This window comes from Zootoca vivipara, chromosome 4 (assembly GCF_965207765.1).
Source record: "Zootoca vivipara chromosome 4, rZooViv2.hap1.1, whole genome shotgun sequence".
Taxonomy (NCBI): domain Eukaryota; kingdom Metazoa; phylum Chordata; class Lepidosauria; order Squamata; family Lacertidae; genus Zootoca; species Zootoca vivipara.
This window is the reverse complement of record NC_142587.1, coordinates 10,810,443-10,830,829: the sequence shown is the minus strand read 5'-3', so window position 1 is coordinate 10,830,829 and position 20,387 is coordinate 10,810,443. Positions and strand designations below refer to the sequence as shown.

Sequence of the window (20,387 nt, the reverse complement as noted above, 5' to 3'; positions counted from 1 at the left end):
GTCTGGTAGCCAAGGACCCTCAAAAGTTGGACTCCCTTGGGCCCACGTATGCGGTGAATCAGGGAATCGTCCTTGACAGCTTTGAAAATAATTTACTTCATTCTTATAGTGCTCTCCCACAAGAAGCTCAGAAAGAAATACTCCAAAAAATGGACACTCTCCGCCTTTGCCTGACAAAAGTGATGAAGGAACAGCTGAGACTACCTAAACAAAATATACCTGACTGTGCTTCAGATTCTGCCCCATTCTTATACCACCAAGAGCTGGACTTGTGGGTTGGGAAGGCACCCACCCCTTCCAGCCAACAGGTTGTTGCTGAGATGAACCCACTCTTCCATAATCTGGAGGCGAAAACCTCTCCACCAGACTCATGCACCACGCAACCCCCCTCTGAGGCAAATATGGCCACAACATCTGCCTGGGATAAAATGAGAGAACTTAATGAGGCCGAATTGGGCTCTCCATATAAAGTGCCCTATATGAGTGCGCTTACTTGCAACTTTATTAACCCACTCTCTTCCAACGTGAGCAAGCTGAATACATCCATAGATATCATCGAACTGGTAACAGAACCAGCTGAACCAGCTCAACAAATGAGAGACGACCCTATTTTATTCTCAGCCCCGAAGTGTGATCTGGTTGAAGACCCAACGGGTCGTATTAACAAAATTACTCAAACAATTAATGAAAATCCAACTAGTGGCACTACTTCTGTTGACTTAATTTCTCTCTCCCTAAGTAATACCCCTCTAATTCTACCATCTGGCTCTGAAGAGCCGACTATTTTAGGCCTAAAACCTGCCTCTAGTGAGACGAGTGGCTTGATTTTACAGTCAAACCATCCCAGTAAATCTAAACGATTGGGATGTATAACACGATTGCCACCTTCTCAAAGAAAAATAACTGAATTTTTTGAAGCTGAAACTCCCCCGAACTCAGAACCCCATTCCCACTCGATTTGACTACCTAATGACCAACCTAGTCACCCTCTGATGTCATTTCTATGCTGGAATATTGCGGGATGGAGGGGGAAGAAACTTGATCCAGACTTCTTAAAATTTGTTAACTTATTCCAAGTGATTCTTTTACAAGAAACTTGGGAAGAGGAGGTGATTGATATAAACGGATATGATATTATTTTACTTCCAGCTTGTCCCTCTCTTAAAGGTGGACGCCCCAGAGGAGGTTTGGCGATAGCCATTTCCCTCAAATTGCAAGCAAAACTTACACTTGTGAAATCACTCCCTCCTTACGCGATCACAGGCTTGATTTCAGGAGGGAAATTTGAATTACTGGTAACAAATGTTTATTTCCCCCCTGGGGGGCAAGCAGCGGACCTCCACTCCAAATGGGAAGCACTTGAAGAACATCTAGCTTTCTGCTATACCAAGTATCCGAATACCTCGTCAGTCTTGGGAGGTGATTTCAATGCTCGTACAGCTGCAAACTGGGAAGCGTTAGGCAAGGCCAAATGGTGGGTCCCCCCTGATCACCAGAACTTGGACCTATCCCCCCACGTACAAAGAAAATCGAAAGATAATAGGGTCAATGAAGCGGGCACCCTCCTTTATCAGCTGATTTTACGTATGAATTTAATAATTTTAAACGGGAACTGTCCCCCGGATATTCCGGGTGATTTTACTCATTTGAGCACACATACAAATAGTGTTCTTGATTATTTTATTGTCTCCAGAGATTTATTCCCAATTTTTTCTTATTTTAAAATAGAAAACGTTCAAATGAACGACCATCTTCCCTTGAGTGCCAAGCTTTCCCTAGACTGGCAGCCAGTCAAGTCTAGGCACCCCATATATATGGGAATAAATGCTGCAGAACAAGTGAGAGGAACAAAATGGTCTGTAAGTCAAGCCCAGAAATATACGGAATTTTTCCAACAAGAGATAGTTCAAACCCATGCTCTTTTAGATTTAGATCTGTATGGGTATGAACAAATTATTAACTCATTCTCTCTGCTTACGGAAGACCTTATGTCCTTTTTTACAGTACCAGCTATTCAGGTAAATTGGGCCCATTTTAAGACTGGTGCCCCCTGGTTTAATTTACATTGCAGACAAGCTAGACAGCATCTTTGTGCCATTTACAAAGAATATAAATCTTCTGGTGCTTTAGTATTACCTAGAAATTACCAACAAGCAAAAATAGCATATAAGGAAGCTCAGAGAATGGCTAAACAAGAGTGGCAACAAAATCGCTGGCAGGCACTCACAGTCGCCTCTAGCTCACGTAGTTCACGGCAATTTTGGCAATTGGTTAATAGAAGATCAAAGAGGTACCCCCTAACAATTATTCCTGCCCCAGTCTGGGAATCCTTCCTAAGGAAATATTTTGCGTCAACAGAACCCAATACCAACACTCTTGATGATGTATTTGAGCATCTCCCCATCTGGTCCCCTATTGATCCTGACGAAATCTTGGATCTAATTTCTAAACTTAAAATTGGCAAAGCCCCCGGGCCAGATTTGGTTCCGGCGGAAGCCATAAAACTACATTCTGACTGGTGGGCAAAAATCTTGGCTGTCACCTTCGATGCCATTAATGCAACTGGAAGGGTACCAAAAATATGGAAGGATGCTATAATAATTCCGATATATAAAAAAGGCTCCCCGGATGATCCGGAGAATTACAGGAATATTAGCCTATTGTCAATAATTGGAAAGATATACGCACGTTTTCTATTGCGTAGACTTACTCAATGGGCTGAAGAAAAGAAACTGATAGGCCCTGAGCAAGCAGGATTCAGACCGAACCAGTCAACAACGGACCATGTTTTAGTTTTGCACCATCTAGCCCGAAAATATTCTTCTTCAAACCAAGGCCAACTCTGTGCGGCTTTTATCGACCTTAAGGCTGCATTTGACAGCATCCCCAGAAGGTTACTCTGGGAAAAGTTGGTTCGATGGGGAATTGACAGACGACTTTTGTGGCTAATAATTCAGCTGCATGAGGGGTCGGCTGCTAGGGTGAGAATAACCCCAGCCGGCGATCTCACAAACTCTGTGCCCATCAACAGAGGAGTCCGTCAAGGTTGTATCCTAGCTCCTTTTCTTTTCAATTTATTTATTAGTGACATGAGGACACCATTGGCTGAATCTCAGACAACCATTCATGCCCCCCGTCTTGCAAACTATCGATGCCCATTACTACTCTATGCTGATGATGCAGTAATTTTGTCATTTTCAAGAATTGGCCTCAGGAGAGCACTTAAAATATTTGTTTCATACTGTAAAACCAACTCCCTTACTATAAATCAATCTAAATCAAAAGTACTAATCTTCTCAAAAAGTCGAAAATCCTATAAGTGGCAATTAGATGGAAAACCTATTGAACAGGTATATAAATTTCAATATTTGGGAGTTTTTCTCCAATACAATCTGGGTTGGAAGGCGCATATTGCATATATTTCAAATAAGGCTAAAGCCCTTTCTTTTGCGCTTTTGCGCTTTTTCTTTTCCGATGGGGCTCTTCATGTGCCATCCGCCCTGAAGGTATTTAAAGCCAAAGTGATCGCGACACTGGCATATGCTGTCCCTTTATGGGGGACCGCAGTAAATTTGATGCCATTGGAGGTCATTCAAAACCAATTCCTGAGACGGCTGTTAAAACTCCCTCAGTGCGTTAGCAATGCGGCTATTCGCTTAGAATTAAAAACTACATCTTTAGAAAATACTCTTTGGAGGCGCAGCCTTTGCTATTGGTTGTCCTTATGGCAAAGGCTCCCGAATCTGTACCTGATTCAATGTCTTTGGAGGGATGATTTTCCCAGCCCATGGGCAAGAGAGATCCATTCTAAAGTAGTGACCTATGGATTGTCCCCATCAGAACTATTAAAACTGGACCTAGCCACGGCTAAAAGAACCCTCATTCAAAAACTTGAGGAGATTGACCTCCAACAAAACACCATTCTGGGTAGTGGCACTTGCTCACCACTAAATCTTGGCATAGTGCCTTCCCAGCAGATACCATCTTATTTGACTTCCTTGTCTGTAGCGGTCCACAGATACGCCTTTATTAAGGCAAGATTTAATGCCTTTCCTTCTAATGTTATGAACAATAGATTTTCCAAAGGTCAGATTTCAGCTGTGTGTGTATGTGATAATAGATCTATTGAATCCTTACAACATATACTATTTTGCTGCCCACTGCATTCAGTTTCTCGGACCAGATTTTTGTTCCCTTTATTATCGGAAACCTCAGGTGACTCCTTGGAAACACAGTTAACACACTTACTGCAAGATTCTGATCCGAGTAGGTCCCTTTTTGTTGCCAGGTTTCTGATTACAGTCTTAGCTTATAAGAGGAAAAATGGATTACTTTATGATTATTGATCTCGCTTATATAATACTGATTTATAGTGATAATCTGATATTTTAAGTGCTGTATTGCTCTTATTTTAATGGAATTTAGGAATTTATGATTTTAGATATGTATTTGAATTTTATTAATTTTATTTTGTCATATTTGCTTTGTTGTACAATGTATATTGGTATTGCATATGGGCCTATGGCCGTAATAAACTATCTATCTATCTGTACCGGATCAGCCACAGGGACGCAGGTGGTGCTGTGGTCTAAACCACTAAGCCTAAGGCTTGCCGATCAAAAGGCCGGCAGTTCGAATCCCCACGATGGGGTGAGCTCCCATTGCTTGGTCCCAGCTCCTGCCAACCTAGCAGTTTGAAAGCACGCCAAAAAGTGCAAGTAGATTATTAGGTACTGCTCCGGCGGGAAGGTAAACGACGTTTCCGTGAGCTGCTCTGATGTCGGTGTTCCATTGCGCCAGAAGCAGCTTAGTCATGCCGGCCACATGACCCGGAAAAACTGTCTTGGAGCAAACAAACGTCGGCTCCCTCGGCCTGTATAGCAATGAGAGTGCTGCAACCCCAGAGGCGTTTGCGACTGGACTTAACTGTCAGGGGTCCCTTTACCTTTACCTAGTCACACTTAATGCTGCTTTATGCTGGCTAACATGCATTGGCTTGCTTAACATCTGCTTCTCATGTGTAAGAACTGCTCCCTAATTTGTGTGTGTGTGTGTGTGTGTGTGTGTGTGTGTGTGTGTAACAACACATCTTTTTGAGTAGTTTGGGCACTCCTACGCTAGCACTAGAACAATTGTTTAAGACTTTTCTTTTTCTTTTTAAACTGATCCTTCTGCAGGAATTTTTAAAAAGTGTATTGCAGGAACATAATCTACATTTCATTAGCTCTCTTGGGCCATGGTGACGGTTCTCTGGTGCTAACCAAGTCATGTGTCGTGCTCTGATTTTACTTGAGAAGACATGACACATTTTCTTGACTTGGAATATTAAAGCATGTGTGATGTATATATTAATTATAAAACATGTTTTTCGCAGGTAAGTGTAACAACACAAAACAAATGACTTTTTTTTATCCCCTTGAATCTTCAATATATCTGTCGACATAAATCTGTGATTAAAATAATGGGAAACGCGATCTAATCAATGTTTCATTCTCTGTCCCAGACATTATATTTCTTCAGGGAACAGAAGTCATATTTAAAGTAGCACTAAGTTTGCTTAGCAGCCAAGAGGAACACATCATGATGTGCGAGGCTTTTGAAAGCATTGTCGAGTTTCTGAAAAACACTCTACCAGACATGACAAAGCTCCAAATGGAAAAGATTATGACACAGGTAAGAATCACATCTGCTCTGTTCCACCCACCCACAAACAGTATAATGCATTGATAATGCATCCCTTGGCCATTCAGTTATACGATAGTGCCCAGAGAACCGAGCTGTGAACCAAAAGCCCCTGGCTTGAACCTCGCTTCCCCCATGAATTCATGAGGTGGCTTGAGGCAAGCCGCTCTCCAACAGCAGTTTGAGATACAGGGAATAATATCTGGCCTTCCTTACAGGGTTTTTTTTTGTAAGGATTACTGAGCTGATGTACGTGAAGCACTCTGTAAAGTTCACTGTTGTTCTAATGAGAAATATTAGGTTGCTATCCCAATGCTGTAAGTCATATTGCTCATGCCCAGGTACTTTCAGTTTCTGCCTCAAGCCAGCAGACCGGGTGTTTACTGTGAGCAAGTTTATGCACAAGCTGTTAGTGGCGTGTGAAGCCATCTTTAAGGAGCTGGCTGGTTAGGTTATACCTGGGTGAATGGAGGAGATTGAAAACTCCGTTCTGTGAAGGACTACCTGAAAAGAGCTCTCTCTGTGTGTCAGTGTTATAACTTTATCTTGCAGTTTCAAGATATTGCGATATCTGGTGTATTTTCAAAATTAATTTTTAAAGAACATTTTAACTGAACAGGATAAAAGAAAAGGTATACTATTTCATTATAAAAGGGAGCAATTCCAATTCCATATACAGTTGTACCTTGGAAGTCGAACAGAATCCGTTCCAGAAATCCGTTTGACTTCCAAAGCCAAAGAAGCCTCGTCAGACGTTTGGGTCCCAAAGAACGTTTGCAAACTGGAACACTCACTTCTGAGTTTGTGGCTTTTGGGAGCCAAAATGTCCGAGTACCAAGGCATTTGGAATCCAGGGTACAATTGTATACCTATCTAATGTATAGGCATTATTATTATCTGAATACAAATATGTATATTTTTAGCCTACTGTATTTTGTATAAATGCTTCCAAATGTCAAAGGTTGACAGCTAAATACATTTTAAACAATCACTCATTTGAATTATCCTCGAAGTGTCATTGGAATATATTTCAAATATGTGTGAGTGTGTTTTGAAAATGTACACCTGCCACAAATGTGTGTGTGGTTTGGTGTTATTGTTTTTTAACTGTACTTAGCTATTGGCAAAAGGTCCAGAAAATTTCCCAGCTATCTTACTGACATTACTCTCTGCCTCTGGTAAGATCCCCCTATTTATTGGCCTGTCTAGAAAGTGTGTTTGTTTGTGGAATGAGGGTGGCGCTGTGGGTTAAACCACAGAGCCTAGGGCTTGCCGATCAGAAGGTCGGCGGTTCGAATCCCCGCGACGGGGTGAGCTCCTGTTGCTCGGTCCCAGCTCCTGCTAATCTAGCAGTTTGAAAGCACATCAAAGTGCAAGTAGATAAATAGGTACTGCTCCGGCGGGAAGGTAAACGGTGTTTCTGTGTGCTGCTCTGGTTTGCCAGAAGCGGCTTAGTCATGCTGGCCACATGACCCGGAAGCTGTACGCTGGCTCCCTTGGCCAATAACGCGAGATGAGTGCCGCAACCCCAGAGTCGGTCACGACTGGATCTAATGGTCAGGGGTCCCTTCACCTTTACCTTTAGAAAGTGTGTTAATGTAGCCACAGGGTTCCACTTGGGTCCACACACTTCAGTTTGGAACATGCATGCTGCTGATTCCTCAAGATTGCATCTTTTTGGCTCATTATCCAGAAGCAGCTTCTAGTCTTGAGAGTCATCCCTTCTGGGGGATAATTGCAAACAACGCCTCCTTGACTCACGTAACCAGTTGAATGAGGCATCCTCGTAGGCATGCTCTGTTTAGTTCAGATGGTCCTATTTGCCTAAATTAAACACGGTGGGACCTCTCATAAGGAAGCTGGCTTTCTCTTCTGCCGGTAGGTCTTTGAGATGGATATTTCCAAACAGCTGCATGCCTATGAGGTGGAGTACCACGTTCTGCAAGATGAACTGCAAGAGAACTCAAGTCTGTGCGATGATGGGGAGGCTCCCGAGAAACTCGAAAGGGCAAACAGTCAGCTGAAGAGGCAGAATATGGACCTCTTGGAGAAACTGCAGGTAAAGTACCAAGGGCCACGCTGCATGCTGTGACTCTATCCTGCATTGCAGAACCGGTATGGCACATGGGGTTGGCCTAGGAACCCTAACCTGATTCTCTAGACACCAGGAAGAGGGTACAGGAGAGCCTCTTTTCCTCAGAGGAAACTCCCAGTCCTTTGTTCGGTGGCTGCGGAAGAGGATTATGGAGGAAGAGTGAGCCACTCCCACCAACAGTTTTCCTCTTCCAATTGCATCCTCTCGCCTGTTTTGTTGTTGTTGTTGTTTACATGTTTGTCAAACACCCAGATCTGATGGTGAATGCTTTGTTTGGTCTTCAGGTTCGTTGAGGTTGAGGTTGGGTAGGAAAACGCACCAGGTTGTACCCATCTAAGCCAGAGTAGAAGGGCCATAGCCCAGTGGGAGAGCATTTGCTTTGCGTGCAGAAGGTCCCAGGTTCAAATCCTGGCCATCTCCAGGGAGGGCTGAGAGGAACTTCTTTCTGCCTGAAACCCTGGACAACTGCTGCCAGTCAGTGTAGACAATACGGAGCTGGGAAGACACTGTGGTACCCAGCACAGAATGGCTGTTGCCAAAGTGTAGTAGACTATGACTAGAAGTTGAGATCCACAATAAAATAGCTTCGTGCAACTAGTTCTTTTCAGTAAACTGGAAATTAGATGTGCCTGTATCGCAAGAACAACAGCGAGCAAACGGGAAATGATTTATCCCCAATGAACCTGAAGGGAACAGTGAGCAATTTGTATAATGTATTTGCAAGCATTTTATGAATGTAGGTGCTATGCGTTTCTGCTTATAAAAAATCCCTTTTCCTGCTTTCCGATTAGGCAGCTCATGCTAAAATCCAGAGTGTGGAATCGAACCTGGAAGACGTCTTGGAAAGGGAGAACAAAATGAAGAGCTTAATTCAGTCTCTGGAAGAAGAGAAGGCGCTCTATAGAAAGACTATTGAGAAAATCTGCAAATACTTGCCGGAAAATGTGCCGCCCGACTGTGAACAGCTGCTAAAGGAAGCAAACTGTAGCCCAAGCAAAATTTAGAAAATAAGCCATAAGTGAAGCGTTGCAGGCAACACGGTTTCGAACAATAAAGAAAAGGGAAAACGGCAAACGTAGAAGGTATCTGCATAATCTCACACGGGTACTGGGGTTCTTCTAGCAGCGGAGAGGCCTTTAAAATCTCGATATGCAAATCCCAGGTTAAATGTTTTTAATAATGGGTGTACATAAATAGCAATGCAAAAAAAGAGGAAAGAAAAAGAAGATTGGATCTAAAGAAGACAATTAGATGTATATTTAGGATTGGTGTAAAGGGAAAGAGATGAAAGTCCACCCTTTTGGACCGCTGGTAACTTAAATGTCAACTTCAATATGTTCTCTGGATCTAGTGAAAGGAACATGTTGTTGTCTTTATACACATTGAATAATACTTGAAAAGAAAACAAGAATGTAATTGTTCCCCTCCAAAGAAGAGCATGTTTTCCATTTTAGTTGGGGATTTCTTTTGTGTTCTGTGTAAGGTTTTTTTCCCTGTGTGTGTGTGTCTCTGGCCATTTTTACGTGCCTGCAGTTCATTCTGCTGACTTCCACATACGTCCAAGAATAATCCTGTCATTTTGCGGCTCAGCTTCTTGAGGAGAGTTAAACGGTGCCAGGGTGCTTTCTCCTGCATCTAGAGAAGTGGCCATACCTTATTCTCCCCAACGGAGGCAGGAAAAGTGAAGGTTGCAAGCAGTTCCTCTTCCCCCGTTCACTGGGGTGTGAAATTAAGAGCCGAAACACGCTCTTGGAAATCTCGCATGATGTATCTCGCTGGAGATACACCATGATACAGAACTAGCATGTGTTTCTAAGGTAGCTTTTTCCTCGGACACGCTAGCTCTGTAGGTTTAGGAATTACTTTATGTGGGGAAAGAATCAAAGTTTTCGTTCATCACCCGTCTTCTCACATGATGCACACCAACAGATACGCCACATGGAGTTTCCGCATGTGCTGGCACATAAGATAACCTTTGATTTGAACGCTGCTTCATGCAGTTTAAAATGTGATGAATACATGGTTTCAGCGAGCCAAAGAAACCTTGTAAGAGTCCCCAACCTCTCTCTGTGCAAAGGGCCAACGACCCGTCCAGTTTTCCCCCCTTTATTGGGATATGGGCACTGACAAAACTTCAGGATTCTTTATGTAGACTATTATGATGCCTCAAAGATGCCCTTGCCTCAGAGAAGCATATAGACGTGTTTACTCTGCAGGGAAGTCGTCGTCCAAATCTAGTGGTTAGTACATTTCAGCTTAAGATATCTGTTCTGGAGCATACCTTGTCTCGTTTTGTTTAGAAGCAGGATTCAATACCAATAGACACAGTTCAATGCTTTTTTCCGGGCAGCTTCCATTCTTTTTATCAGTCTCTGCTTTTGCACAGCGCTGAAGAACTGTTGTTTTTGGAACCCACTTCAGTCTTGTAGACCCGACCCTGAAGTCAATATTTGATCTGAGGGAGCTATGAAAATAGCAGTTAATCATGCACAGGAGATTTGCATTTGTGGGAACATGCTTGAATCGAATTATTGTAACACCCAGTGGGGATTTATTTGTTATATTTTTCCAGGTATTGTTTTTTTCTAAAATAATAATAATAATAATAAGCCAAGTGCCAAATTCAGCCAAGTGTCTTACTCATAAGTGGAGAGAGTGCCAATGTTTCCTTTGCAAAATGCCTAATGCAAGCGACAAGCAAATCCGAGGGACAACAAAGTTGGTTTGCTGGTTTAGTACGGCAGTATCAAGTCTTTTCTTGTTAGTTGATAACATTAATGGTGTGATCATCACAAGGCACAGTCCAGCAGGAGTGGATGAAACAAATAGGTGACATTGTAGGAAATTCCACTGTGGAAGACAGATTTCTAACAGATTGTGCCTAGCATTATTTTCTTGCAGCTGTTGCCTCTCACCCAAATGAATAAACTCACTAATAATTGCATTTTCCCAGATGGAAGGGGGAAAGTGATTCTCCTTTCTTTTTTGCAATTTCACTTGAAGCAATATTGTGCATACAGAACCAGTCCCATAGAACTGTTGAACTGTGTACTGCATTGATCAACTTGTCAAGGCGCACGTTGCAATTTCTTTTCAGAACTTTTTTTTTTTAAGAGGCAGAGAAAGTTTCACCCTAAGTTGGACTTATTCACATGTATCATTTGGAGAATTTCCAATAAATGTCATTGCTGCATTTCCTCTGGTTGTTTTCATTTGTGATACAGATCTTTTGTATGTGAAGAGAGGAATTCCTGTTCCTCTTTTGTCTCAGCAGAACTCATAATCGGGGGGGGGGGGGGTCACCCACTTAAATTAACTGGCAGTAAGCTCAGGACTGACAAAAAAAGAGTATCTATTTAAACTGCTTTTTAACGGAAAAGATTATGGCTTTAGCTGCCGAAAGAGAGTGGCTTAGATTTGACACATCCATGAAGGAAATTGGTGGCTAAATTTGTTAGCTAAATGGAGCCTCCATATTGAAAGGCAGTAGACCTCTCTGTAACTGGCTATAAACAAGCCAACTTCCTGGCTGGTCTATGAGCATCCTCAGGACACCTGACTGTCTGGCTGCTCTGGGAAATTGAATGCTGAACTAGATGGACCCTTTGACCTCGAAATCAAATATGTGCTGGAAATGTAAGGAGAAAGAATGTACTTTTCACCATATGTGGTGCTCTTGTAAGAGTGTGCAGTGGTACCTTGGTTCTCAAACTTAATCCGTTCTGGAAGTCCGTTCCAAAACCAAAGCGTTCAAAAACCAAGGCGCGCCATAGAAAGGAATGCAAAACGGATTAATCCGTTCCAGTAGCACCTTAGAGACCAACTAAGTTTGTCATAGGTATGAGCTTTCGTGTGCATGCACACTTCTTCAGATACACTGAAACAGAAGTCACCAGACCCTTATATATAGTGAGAGGGTGGGGAGGGGTATTACTCAGAAGGGTGGTGGGAATGGGTTTACCACTCCTATCAGCCAATCACCCATTCCCACCACCCTTCTGAGTAATACCCCTCCCCACCCTCTCACTATATATAAGGGTCTGGTGACTTCTGTTTCAGTTTATCTGAAGAAGTGTGCATGCACACGAAAGCTCATACCTATGACAAACTTAGTTGGTCTCTAAGGTGCTACTGGAAGGAATTTTTTATTTTGTTTTGATTACGTCAGACCAACACGGCTACCTACCTGTAACTAATCCATTCCAGACTTTTAAAAACAACCCCTAAAACAGCAATTTAACATAAATTTTAATATCTAACAAGACCACTGATCCATAAAATGAAAGCAATAATTAATGTAAAGGTAAAGGGACCCCTGACCATTAGGTCCAGTCGTGACCGACTCTGGGGTTGTGGCCGTCATCTCGCATTATTGGCCGAGGGAGCCTGCGTACAGCTTCCAGCTCATGTGGCCAGCATGACAAAGCCGCTTCTGGCAAAGCAGAGCAGAGCACGGAAATGCCGTTTACCTTCCCGCTTGAAGCAGTACCTATTTATCTACTTGCATTTTGATGTGATTTCGAACTGCTAGGTGGGCAGGAGCTGGGACTGAGCAACGGGAGCTCACCCTGTCGCGGGGATTCGAACCGCCGACCTGCGCTGTACTGAACTATAAAATAAGTAAGACAGTATTCTAGATGATAAAAATTTAAATTAATTTCTTTTCTTACCTGCACGGTCGATAGTCATTGTTTGGATGGGGGGCTTTTATCCATTTCTGCAGTCACACTATCAATCTATCGGTAGCTGAACAAGGTTGCACATAGTCACAAAAACAAATTAACCGAAAAAGCCTCAAAAACAAAAACGGCGTTTTGTCCACAAACAGCTTTTCAGGTCATGTGGCCAGCATGACTTAAACCACTTTTGGTGCAACAGAACACCGTGACGGAAACCAGAGCACTTGAAAACACCATTTACCTTCCTGCCGGAGCAGATTACCTTTTAATCTGCTGCACTGGCATGCTTTCAAACTGCTAGGCTGGCAGGAGCTGGGACAGAGCAACGGGAGCTCACTGACGTGGGGATTCGAACGGCCAACCTCCTGATCAGCAAGCCCAAGAGGCTCAGTGGTTTAGACCACAGCGCCACCCGCTTCTTCCTGGCAGTAGTAGAGCATATGGTAACTATGGCAATAATAATAAAAATAATAAATTTTTATTTATACCCCACCCTCCCCAGTCAAAACTGGGCTCAGGGCGGCTAACACCAATAAAATTACAATAAAACATAAAAAGCAATTAGTTAAAATACAGATTAAAATACAATATTAAAATTTAAAATGCAGCCTGATTTTAAGTAGTCCATAAATCCAAGCCATGAGGGAGGAAAACACAGGGGTCAGACTGAATCCAACCCAAAGGCCAGGCGGAACAGCTCTGTCTTGCAGGCCCTGCGGAAAGATGACAAATCCCGCAGGACCCTGGTGTCCTGTGAAAGAGCGTTCCACCAAGTTGGGGCCAATACTGAAAAGGCCCTGGCCCTAGTAGAGGCCAATCTAGCCACCTTATGGCTCGGGATCTCCAGAATATTGTTGTTTGTGGACCTTAAGGTCCTCCGTGGGGCATACCAGGAGAGGCGGTCCCGTAGGTACCCCATAATTTAGTGGGCATTGCAGAGCTTGGGCTCACCATCTCTCTTGCTTTTTCCTGAAGTGTGGCTGCTGTTTTCCCCACCCCCAGAAAGAAATTGCGGCATTTTTAATCCCCTTCCTTTGTGCGTAATGCAACCATAAAAGTTAACGCAACCACTCTTTCTGTAAGCTGCAGCTTCATAATGGAGATTTAGTGGGCTGTAAACAGGATGTCGAGTGGTGACCTCCGTCAAAAATTAATGGTGGCAACGGAGATTAAACCATTCTTCCGTCAAGTTGGAGCACATAATGCTGGGATAGGTTTTCAAGCAAGCTTAAAATAGGCTGTTCTCCTCCCCCCCCCCCCCGGCAGCCCCAAGAGCTCGCTGCTGTCTCCTCCATTCCCCACAGAAACTTCACTCCACAGAAGGGAGCAATTCCTAAGCCCTGTAGAAAACCAGGACAATGTTTTTGAGTCATTCCAAGTGGGAGCTCTTTTATGTAGCCATCCTCTCGTGTATATGAGTTACAGCGGCCTCAATGGCTTGGGACTGGCCCATCTCTATGGTCTTGCCCTAATGGAGGTTAGCGATTTTGTAAAAGGACAGGATGGTTCGCAGGGACTGACTCTGGATCCCTTCCCCCTTCAACAGTGCGCCTACTGAGGTGGGGTCTGGGTACATGGCATGAGAGAGAGTGAGATTTAAATGGGGGGGGGGAGAGAGACTTAGACTTTTGAGCTAGACTTACCTGGAAAACTGGGACCTGAAAAGGGGGTTGGGTTGGGTTGGGTGGGAAGATGCACAAATTGGTTTCAGTAATCTATACCAAACAACAATAACAACAAGCCTGAAGCTTTTTCTTTTAGGGATGATAGGGACAGAAGTTCCCCACAAAATGGCACACAAAATGGAAAGAAGCAGAAATACCCACTGAAGAAGAATCGATAAGCAAAGCAGTGGATCACACAGAACTGGCAAAGTTAACAGCTAAAATAAAAGAACCTCATGACAAAGGTTTTTTTGGAAGAACGTCAACCCTTTTCGGATTATTTAAAGAAATACAGTGGTACCTCGACTTACGAATGACCCGACTTGCAAATGTTTCGAGTTACGAAAGAGTTCCGTCTGCCATTTTGGATGCGGTTTAGATAGGCTTTTTTCGACTTGCAACTTTTTTTAAAAAAATCCCTATTGGCTTCGACTTACGATTTTTTCGACTTACGAAGGTCCATTCGGAACGGATTAAATTCGTAAGTCGAGGTACCACTGTATGATTGTATGATGAACACGCTAGCAGGATTCGAACTATGAGCAACAGAAGGGATTAAAGAATGGAGTAGTTTTGCTAAGGTTTAAGAGAGAGACGACGGCGTTATCCCAAGTAAGAAAGAGGTAAACATTCACTCCTATCGAGAAAAGTAAATTCACTACAAACCCGGTTTCAAAATCCCACCTCCTCTGAAGACACTGAGGTGACTTACTCCCCCCCCCCATATGATTTTTATTGAGTTTTCCGAACATAAGCATAAGCATAAACATAAACTTTTGTACATCTTTGTATATCATTGGTCATTTTATACAATATGCCAAAATACAACCAAATACAGCAAATTCCCTTACCCCCCCCCTCGTTGTTTTTTTAACCTTTTATTTTTATCCGTCCTGCCGAACTCAGCTTCCTTCTTCTTTCACGTTTGGTTTTCTATACTCTTTTATCTGCTCATTTCCTTTTGTTTCTATACGTTTTCTCTTTTGCTTATTTCTCCGTTATTTCCCTTTAAAAAAAAAACTATTGTAGGTATTATGTCAAGCCAATCAGTGTTATTGCTGGTTTACAATGTACTCTCATATATTCTCTAAATTTGTTCCATTCTTTTTGAGATTTCTGGTCTTTTTGATCTCTTACTCTTCCAGTCAGTCAAGCCAATTCTAAATATTCTACCATTTTTACCCTCCACAGTTGGAATGTCTAACGCATGCATCCCCAAACTTCGGCCCTCCAGATGTTTTGGACTACAATTCCCATCATCCCTGACCATTGGTTCTGTTAGCTAGGGATCATGGGAGTTGTAGGCCAAAACATCTGGAGGGCCGCAGTTTGGGGATGCCTGGTCTAACGTTTTCCATTTCTGAGCCAGCAGCACTCTGGCCGCAGTGGTTGCGTACATAAATATTCTATGGTCTTCTTTTTTAATTTCCTTCCCCATTAATCCCAACAAAAATAATTCTGGTCTTTTCGGGGATGTGTACTTTAACAATCTTTTAAGTTCATTGTATATTTGTTCCCAGAACGGTTTTGTTTTCCTACATCGCTACCACATGTGGCAGGTATCCCCATCTTCCAACATACATTTCCAACACCTTTTGTCTTTTTTCTTATAAATTTTTGCTAGCTTGACTGGTGTCAAGTGCCACCGGTACATCATTTTCATTATGTTCTCCTTTAGTACCGTGCACACAGTAAACTTAATATATTGATTCCACAGTTTTATCCATAAATCAACTTCAATGTTATATCCGAAGTCCATCGCCCACTTGATCATGACCTCTTTCGTGTCCTCATCTCACAAGCCTTTCCTGCACACAGCATCTGGCTATGGTTCCTTTTTGTTGCTCTTCTTTTTTCTTGTTTTCCCGGCTACCTGTAGAGATCTTCTACTCGAGTGTTCAGTTCTATACAACTGCACGATAACTACCCAGCGCTGGAAAATCTCCCCTTCATTTTGCTCTCCATAGGCATTCGCTGTCATTTATTTTACATACGTAAGCGTTGCTGGATGAGAAAAACAGACTGATTTGTCTCCAAAATGGAAAGCAGTCATCGTCTTGTTTTATCAAGCTTGGTTTTAAAAAATGCAGATGTGCTTCTGATACATTGCAAGTGCCTCAATAGATGGAAGAGGTCTATGTGGCAGTGCTAGTTATGAACCCTTTCTCATTTTATTTATCAATTTTATTTCTCAGCTTTTTTTTAAAAAAGGATTTTAACAGAAATTCAAATCCAATATTTCCCCAATAAACATACATATTATGCTCCCCCCCCCCCGGGGTCATGGTTTCTTTCCTTTTTTTTAAGTTTGTAACACTTAATTTCCTTCATTACACCAATTATTAATTCTTTTAGCATTAATTTTAGCTGCTTGGTTTTAGTTGATCCTGCTAATGAACTTATATGTGTGCAATAACATTTCAGGTAATCCACAAATTTCCCCCAGTCTTTGATAAAGTTCTCCCCCTCTTGGTTTCTGATTGCTTCCGTAAGTTTTGCCATTTTGGCATAGCCCATTAATTTAGTCTGCCGCTCCTCCTTGGTTGGTACAGAATCTTCAAGACAATGCACAGCAGGGGTGTAGCCAGGATGAAAATTAGGGGGCCAAGGGGCGGGGGGGCCACAGCGGGCCAAGGAAAGCTCCCTTCTTCCTTGCCAGCTTTCCCTCCACCCGCCCCGGCGATCGCGGAGGGGGAGGAGGGGATCGGAGGCTGCTCCGACCCCCTCCTCCCCCTCCTCGAACGGCAGGGGCGAGGGGGCGCCAGGATCAGCCCAAAATCGGGCTGCTCCGACTCCCTCCTCCCCCTCCGCGATCGGCAGGGGCGAGGGGGCACCAGGATCAGCCCGAAATCAGGCTGCTCCGATCCCCTCCTCCCCCTCTGCGATCGCCGGGGCGGACGGAGGGAAAGCCCCAGAGCCGTGCAAAGCGTTTGGCTGGCTTTCCCTCCACCCGCCCCACAGCCAGCTGGCTAGAAGGGACGTCTCCCTTCTCCCTTGCTGGCTGTGGGGCGGGCGGAGGGAAAGCCAGCCAAACGCTTTGCGTGGCTCTGGGGCTTTCCCTCCGCCCGCTCCACAGCCAGCCAGGGAGAAGGGAGACGGCACCGGGCGGGCAGCGGGGCAGGCTAGCCAGCGGCCCTGCTTCTGGGGGGGGCAATTGCCCCCTCCTGCCCCCCTGCCTACGCCCATGATGCACAGGGTCATTCGGGCTCAGGGCTATTCAATGAAGCTGAATGTTGCAAAATTCCAGGCAGACGAAAGCACTTCATAGCCATTGATATTATTAGATACAGTATGTTCTGCCTTCACTTCTTGGAGGAAGCCTGCTTCTGAATACCAGTTCTTGGGAAAAACAAGTGGGGAAACCGCTCTCGTCCAAGTCCTGCTTGCACGCTTCCCATTGGCATCTGCTTGGCCACCGTGTGAGCAAAAACCTGGGCTTAGATCATCCATATTTCAGCAAGCACCATTCTAAAATAAAAAGCCACCTTAATCTTGTGCTTCGCAGAGTTGCCACTAGATGGCGCCCCATCTCCGAAGAAGAATTTCCAGGCGAATAACGCTCCTAGCCTGATACAGAGGATTCCCAAGGCAACGTGCTTCCCAAGCTGATTTTTTTTTCAGATTATCGTTCTGCAAAGATGTAAACATTGCACGAGCGCACGAGAAATAATTCTTTCGAAAAGCATGTGCGCCCTGCAGGGGCGTGGCTGATCACTGGCTTTGTTCCAGATATTACAGAATGACGTCTTCCATGGACCATATCGCCTGGACCTTTTAATTCTCCCACACAAAATAATTGCTGCTGGGCGGGGGGAAAGGGGCAGCACATTGCTCTCATTATCACCTTGGTCACCTTCTCAGCTCAAGCATTTCTTCGCTAGGTTCCCAAGCAGTAGCAGGCAATCAAATCAAGTGAAATTCCTCATCTATTTCATTGTGTCCTCTGCTCTTGTCTTCTGGTTCTGGCACAATTCTTCTGAACGGATTCCCCCCCCCCCCTGCTCTCTGCAATCTGATTATAGAAAAATGCACCTTTTCAAGCTGGTTTTTTTTTTTTTAAAGGCGGGTGTTTTAAAAAAGGACAGGTTAACATATTAGAGAGTTCTAATATGATGATTACAGGAAAAGCTCTGTGGCGATCTCTCTGTAAATGCAGGACCATGTCCCTTGAGAAGGGCTATTGAGTTATTATTACTGTGCAAATAGTTTCATTGAGACTATTGGCCAGATGAGTAGACTACAGGCTAATTCCTGAGGCAGGTTTGGTTTGTAGAATCATAGAATAAAACAGATGGCAGTCACATTTAAAGATCCTTGTATGTTTTTTTTAAAAAAAATGTGTCTAAAGATCAAAGAAGACATTATACAAGCTATCTCCTTCAGTTCAGAAGCTTCTCATAGTTGCATTGAAACCGATGAGAATAAAGACCTTTCCTTCTGAGCCATTTAAAGATTTCCCCAAACAACCCTGGGAACTGTAGTTTGCTAGAAGTGCAGGAATGGTAGCTCGTTGCGGGGCGGTTCCCATGATTATAGAATCATAGAAGAGTTGGAAGAGACCACAAGGGCCATCCAGTCCAACCCCCTGCCAAGCAGGAAACACCATCAAAGCATTATTGACATATGGCTGTCAAGCCTCTGCTTAAAGACCTCCAAAGAAGGAGACTCCACCACACTCCTTGGTAGCAAATCCCACTGTCGAACAGCTCTTACTGATTCCTTGGGGCAAGCCAGGTACTTTAAATGTGCTTTAATTGGACGGTGTGTACACAGCCCAAGTCGTCCTTGTGGATGCGAGCGTATGGTTGGACCTCAAATAATCTCGCCACAACTTCTTGCACGCTCTGGGGCAACACGGATGTTAACGCATTTGCTCCAACACGGCATCATATAAAATGTCTACCCAAGTGGCTGGGCTTCCTCGTGCATTTACACCACTGTAACGTAACATAGTGTCTGTGTTATGTATCCGCATGGAAGCTCAGCAATGTGGGCGGAAGTTTCCAATACATTCCCAACAGCAAATGGGAGCAGCCGTGTCATCCACATGTGTAAAAGAAGCCTTGGGTTGGTTTTATCATATGTGGTGGACGTGCGAAAAAATTAAAAGATTTTGTGAAATGATATATAACGAATTGAAAAAGATTCTTAAATATACCTTTCCCAAAAAACCTGAAGCTTTTCTATTAGGATTTATAGGACAGGAGATTGCGGAAGAAGATCAAGTATTATTTATGTATGCGACAACCGCGGCTAGGACTTTGTTAGCCCCAAAACTCAGGAATTACCGACGATTGAAGAGTGGCAGACAAAAATGATGGACTATGCGGAACTAGCAAGACTGACTAGCAGGATCCGAAACCAGGGAGAGTCAAAGTTCCAAAAGGACTGGAGTAAATTTGTGGACTATATGGAGAAGAACTGTAGAAGTTTAAAGACACTTGCAGGACTGAAATAAATCCTACGAATTGACTTTAGGTAGATGGAATAAAGAAACTGTGAGACAGGAATGGATAAGAAAACCGATTGGGGGGAAGGAGGGAAGTCAAAGCTCGGCAGAGCAAAGAAAATTGAAATAATTGATAAGATGTTTAGAAGAAAAATTGTATGTTTATTATGTTTATGTAATGTGTTTGTTGTTGTTTTGTTATTGTTTGTGTTTAATTGGAAAATTTAATAAAATGTCTTTAAAAAAGAAGAAGCAGCAGCCTTGGGTTGGTTTCCACACGAGCACCAATGTACCGTTAATCTCTGCGTCATTGGTAAATCTGCACAACTATTTTACTCCCTTTGGGGTGGGTGTTTGTCTGATTATCTTTCAAAGTTCTCTCCATACTTCACAACTTATTTGTTTTGCTCCAGTAAACTTGTCGTTTTCTCCTCCTTTGTTTCTGAGGAACGGTTCCATGGTGAATTTATGACATTTCAATTATTAGCATGGCAACAGGCTGCAGACTTGTAAAAACATGATTGCAGGGACAGGGGGTTGGTCCTTCCCAACTCTACAATTCTATGATTCGCAGCAGAATTATAGAAAAGAAGAAAGTAAGTGGTTACCATGAAAGCCACACTCTTCTCTCCCCAGTAAGAACGTACTGTATCAACATTAGGGCCAAAATAAAGACCCGCCAGGTATGAATTTAACTGCACCTTGATTTGCTGAATCAAGAGATGATGTTGCCTAGAAACCGGCACCGCCTACATACATGTCGCCGAATATCCTCAATAAGAACCCAACTAGCAATCTGGTTGGCTGGACATTTTCAA

At 43.4% G+C, this 20,387-nt stretch overlaps 1 protein-coding gene across 8 annotated transcripts in view; it reads left to right on the top strand.

Moving 5' to 3' along the window:
* Positions 1–10,970, top strand: part of TBC1D4 (TBC1 domain family member 4) — a 101,247-nt gene extending 90,277 nt beyond the window's left edge. For all 8 annotated transcript variants that reach the window (XM_088668521.1, XM_035114248.3, XM_088668519.1 and 5 more), the window contains 3 exons: positions 5,504–5,673; positions 7,565–7,741; positions 8,569–10,970. In XM_088668521.1, coding sequence (XP_088524647.1) covers positions 5,504–5,673; positions 7,565–7,741; positions 8,569–8,781 — 560 coding nt within the window. In that variant the 3' untranslated portion in view covers positions 8,782–10,970. The remainder of the gene's footprint in view (positions 1–5,503; positions 5,674–7,564; positions 7,742–8,568) is intronic.
* Positions 10,971–20,387: the final 9,417 nt, after the last annotated feature.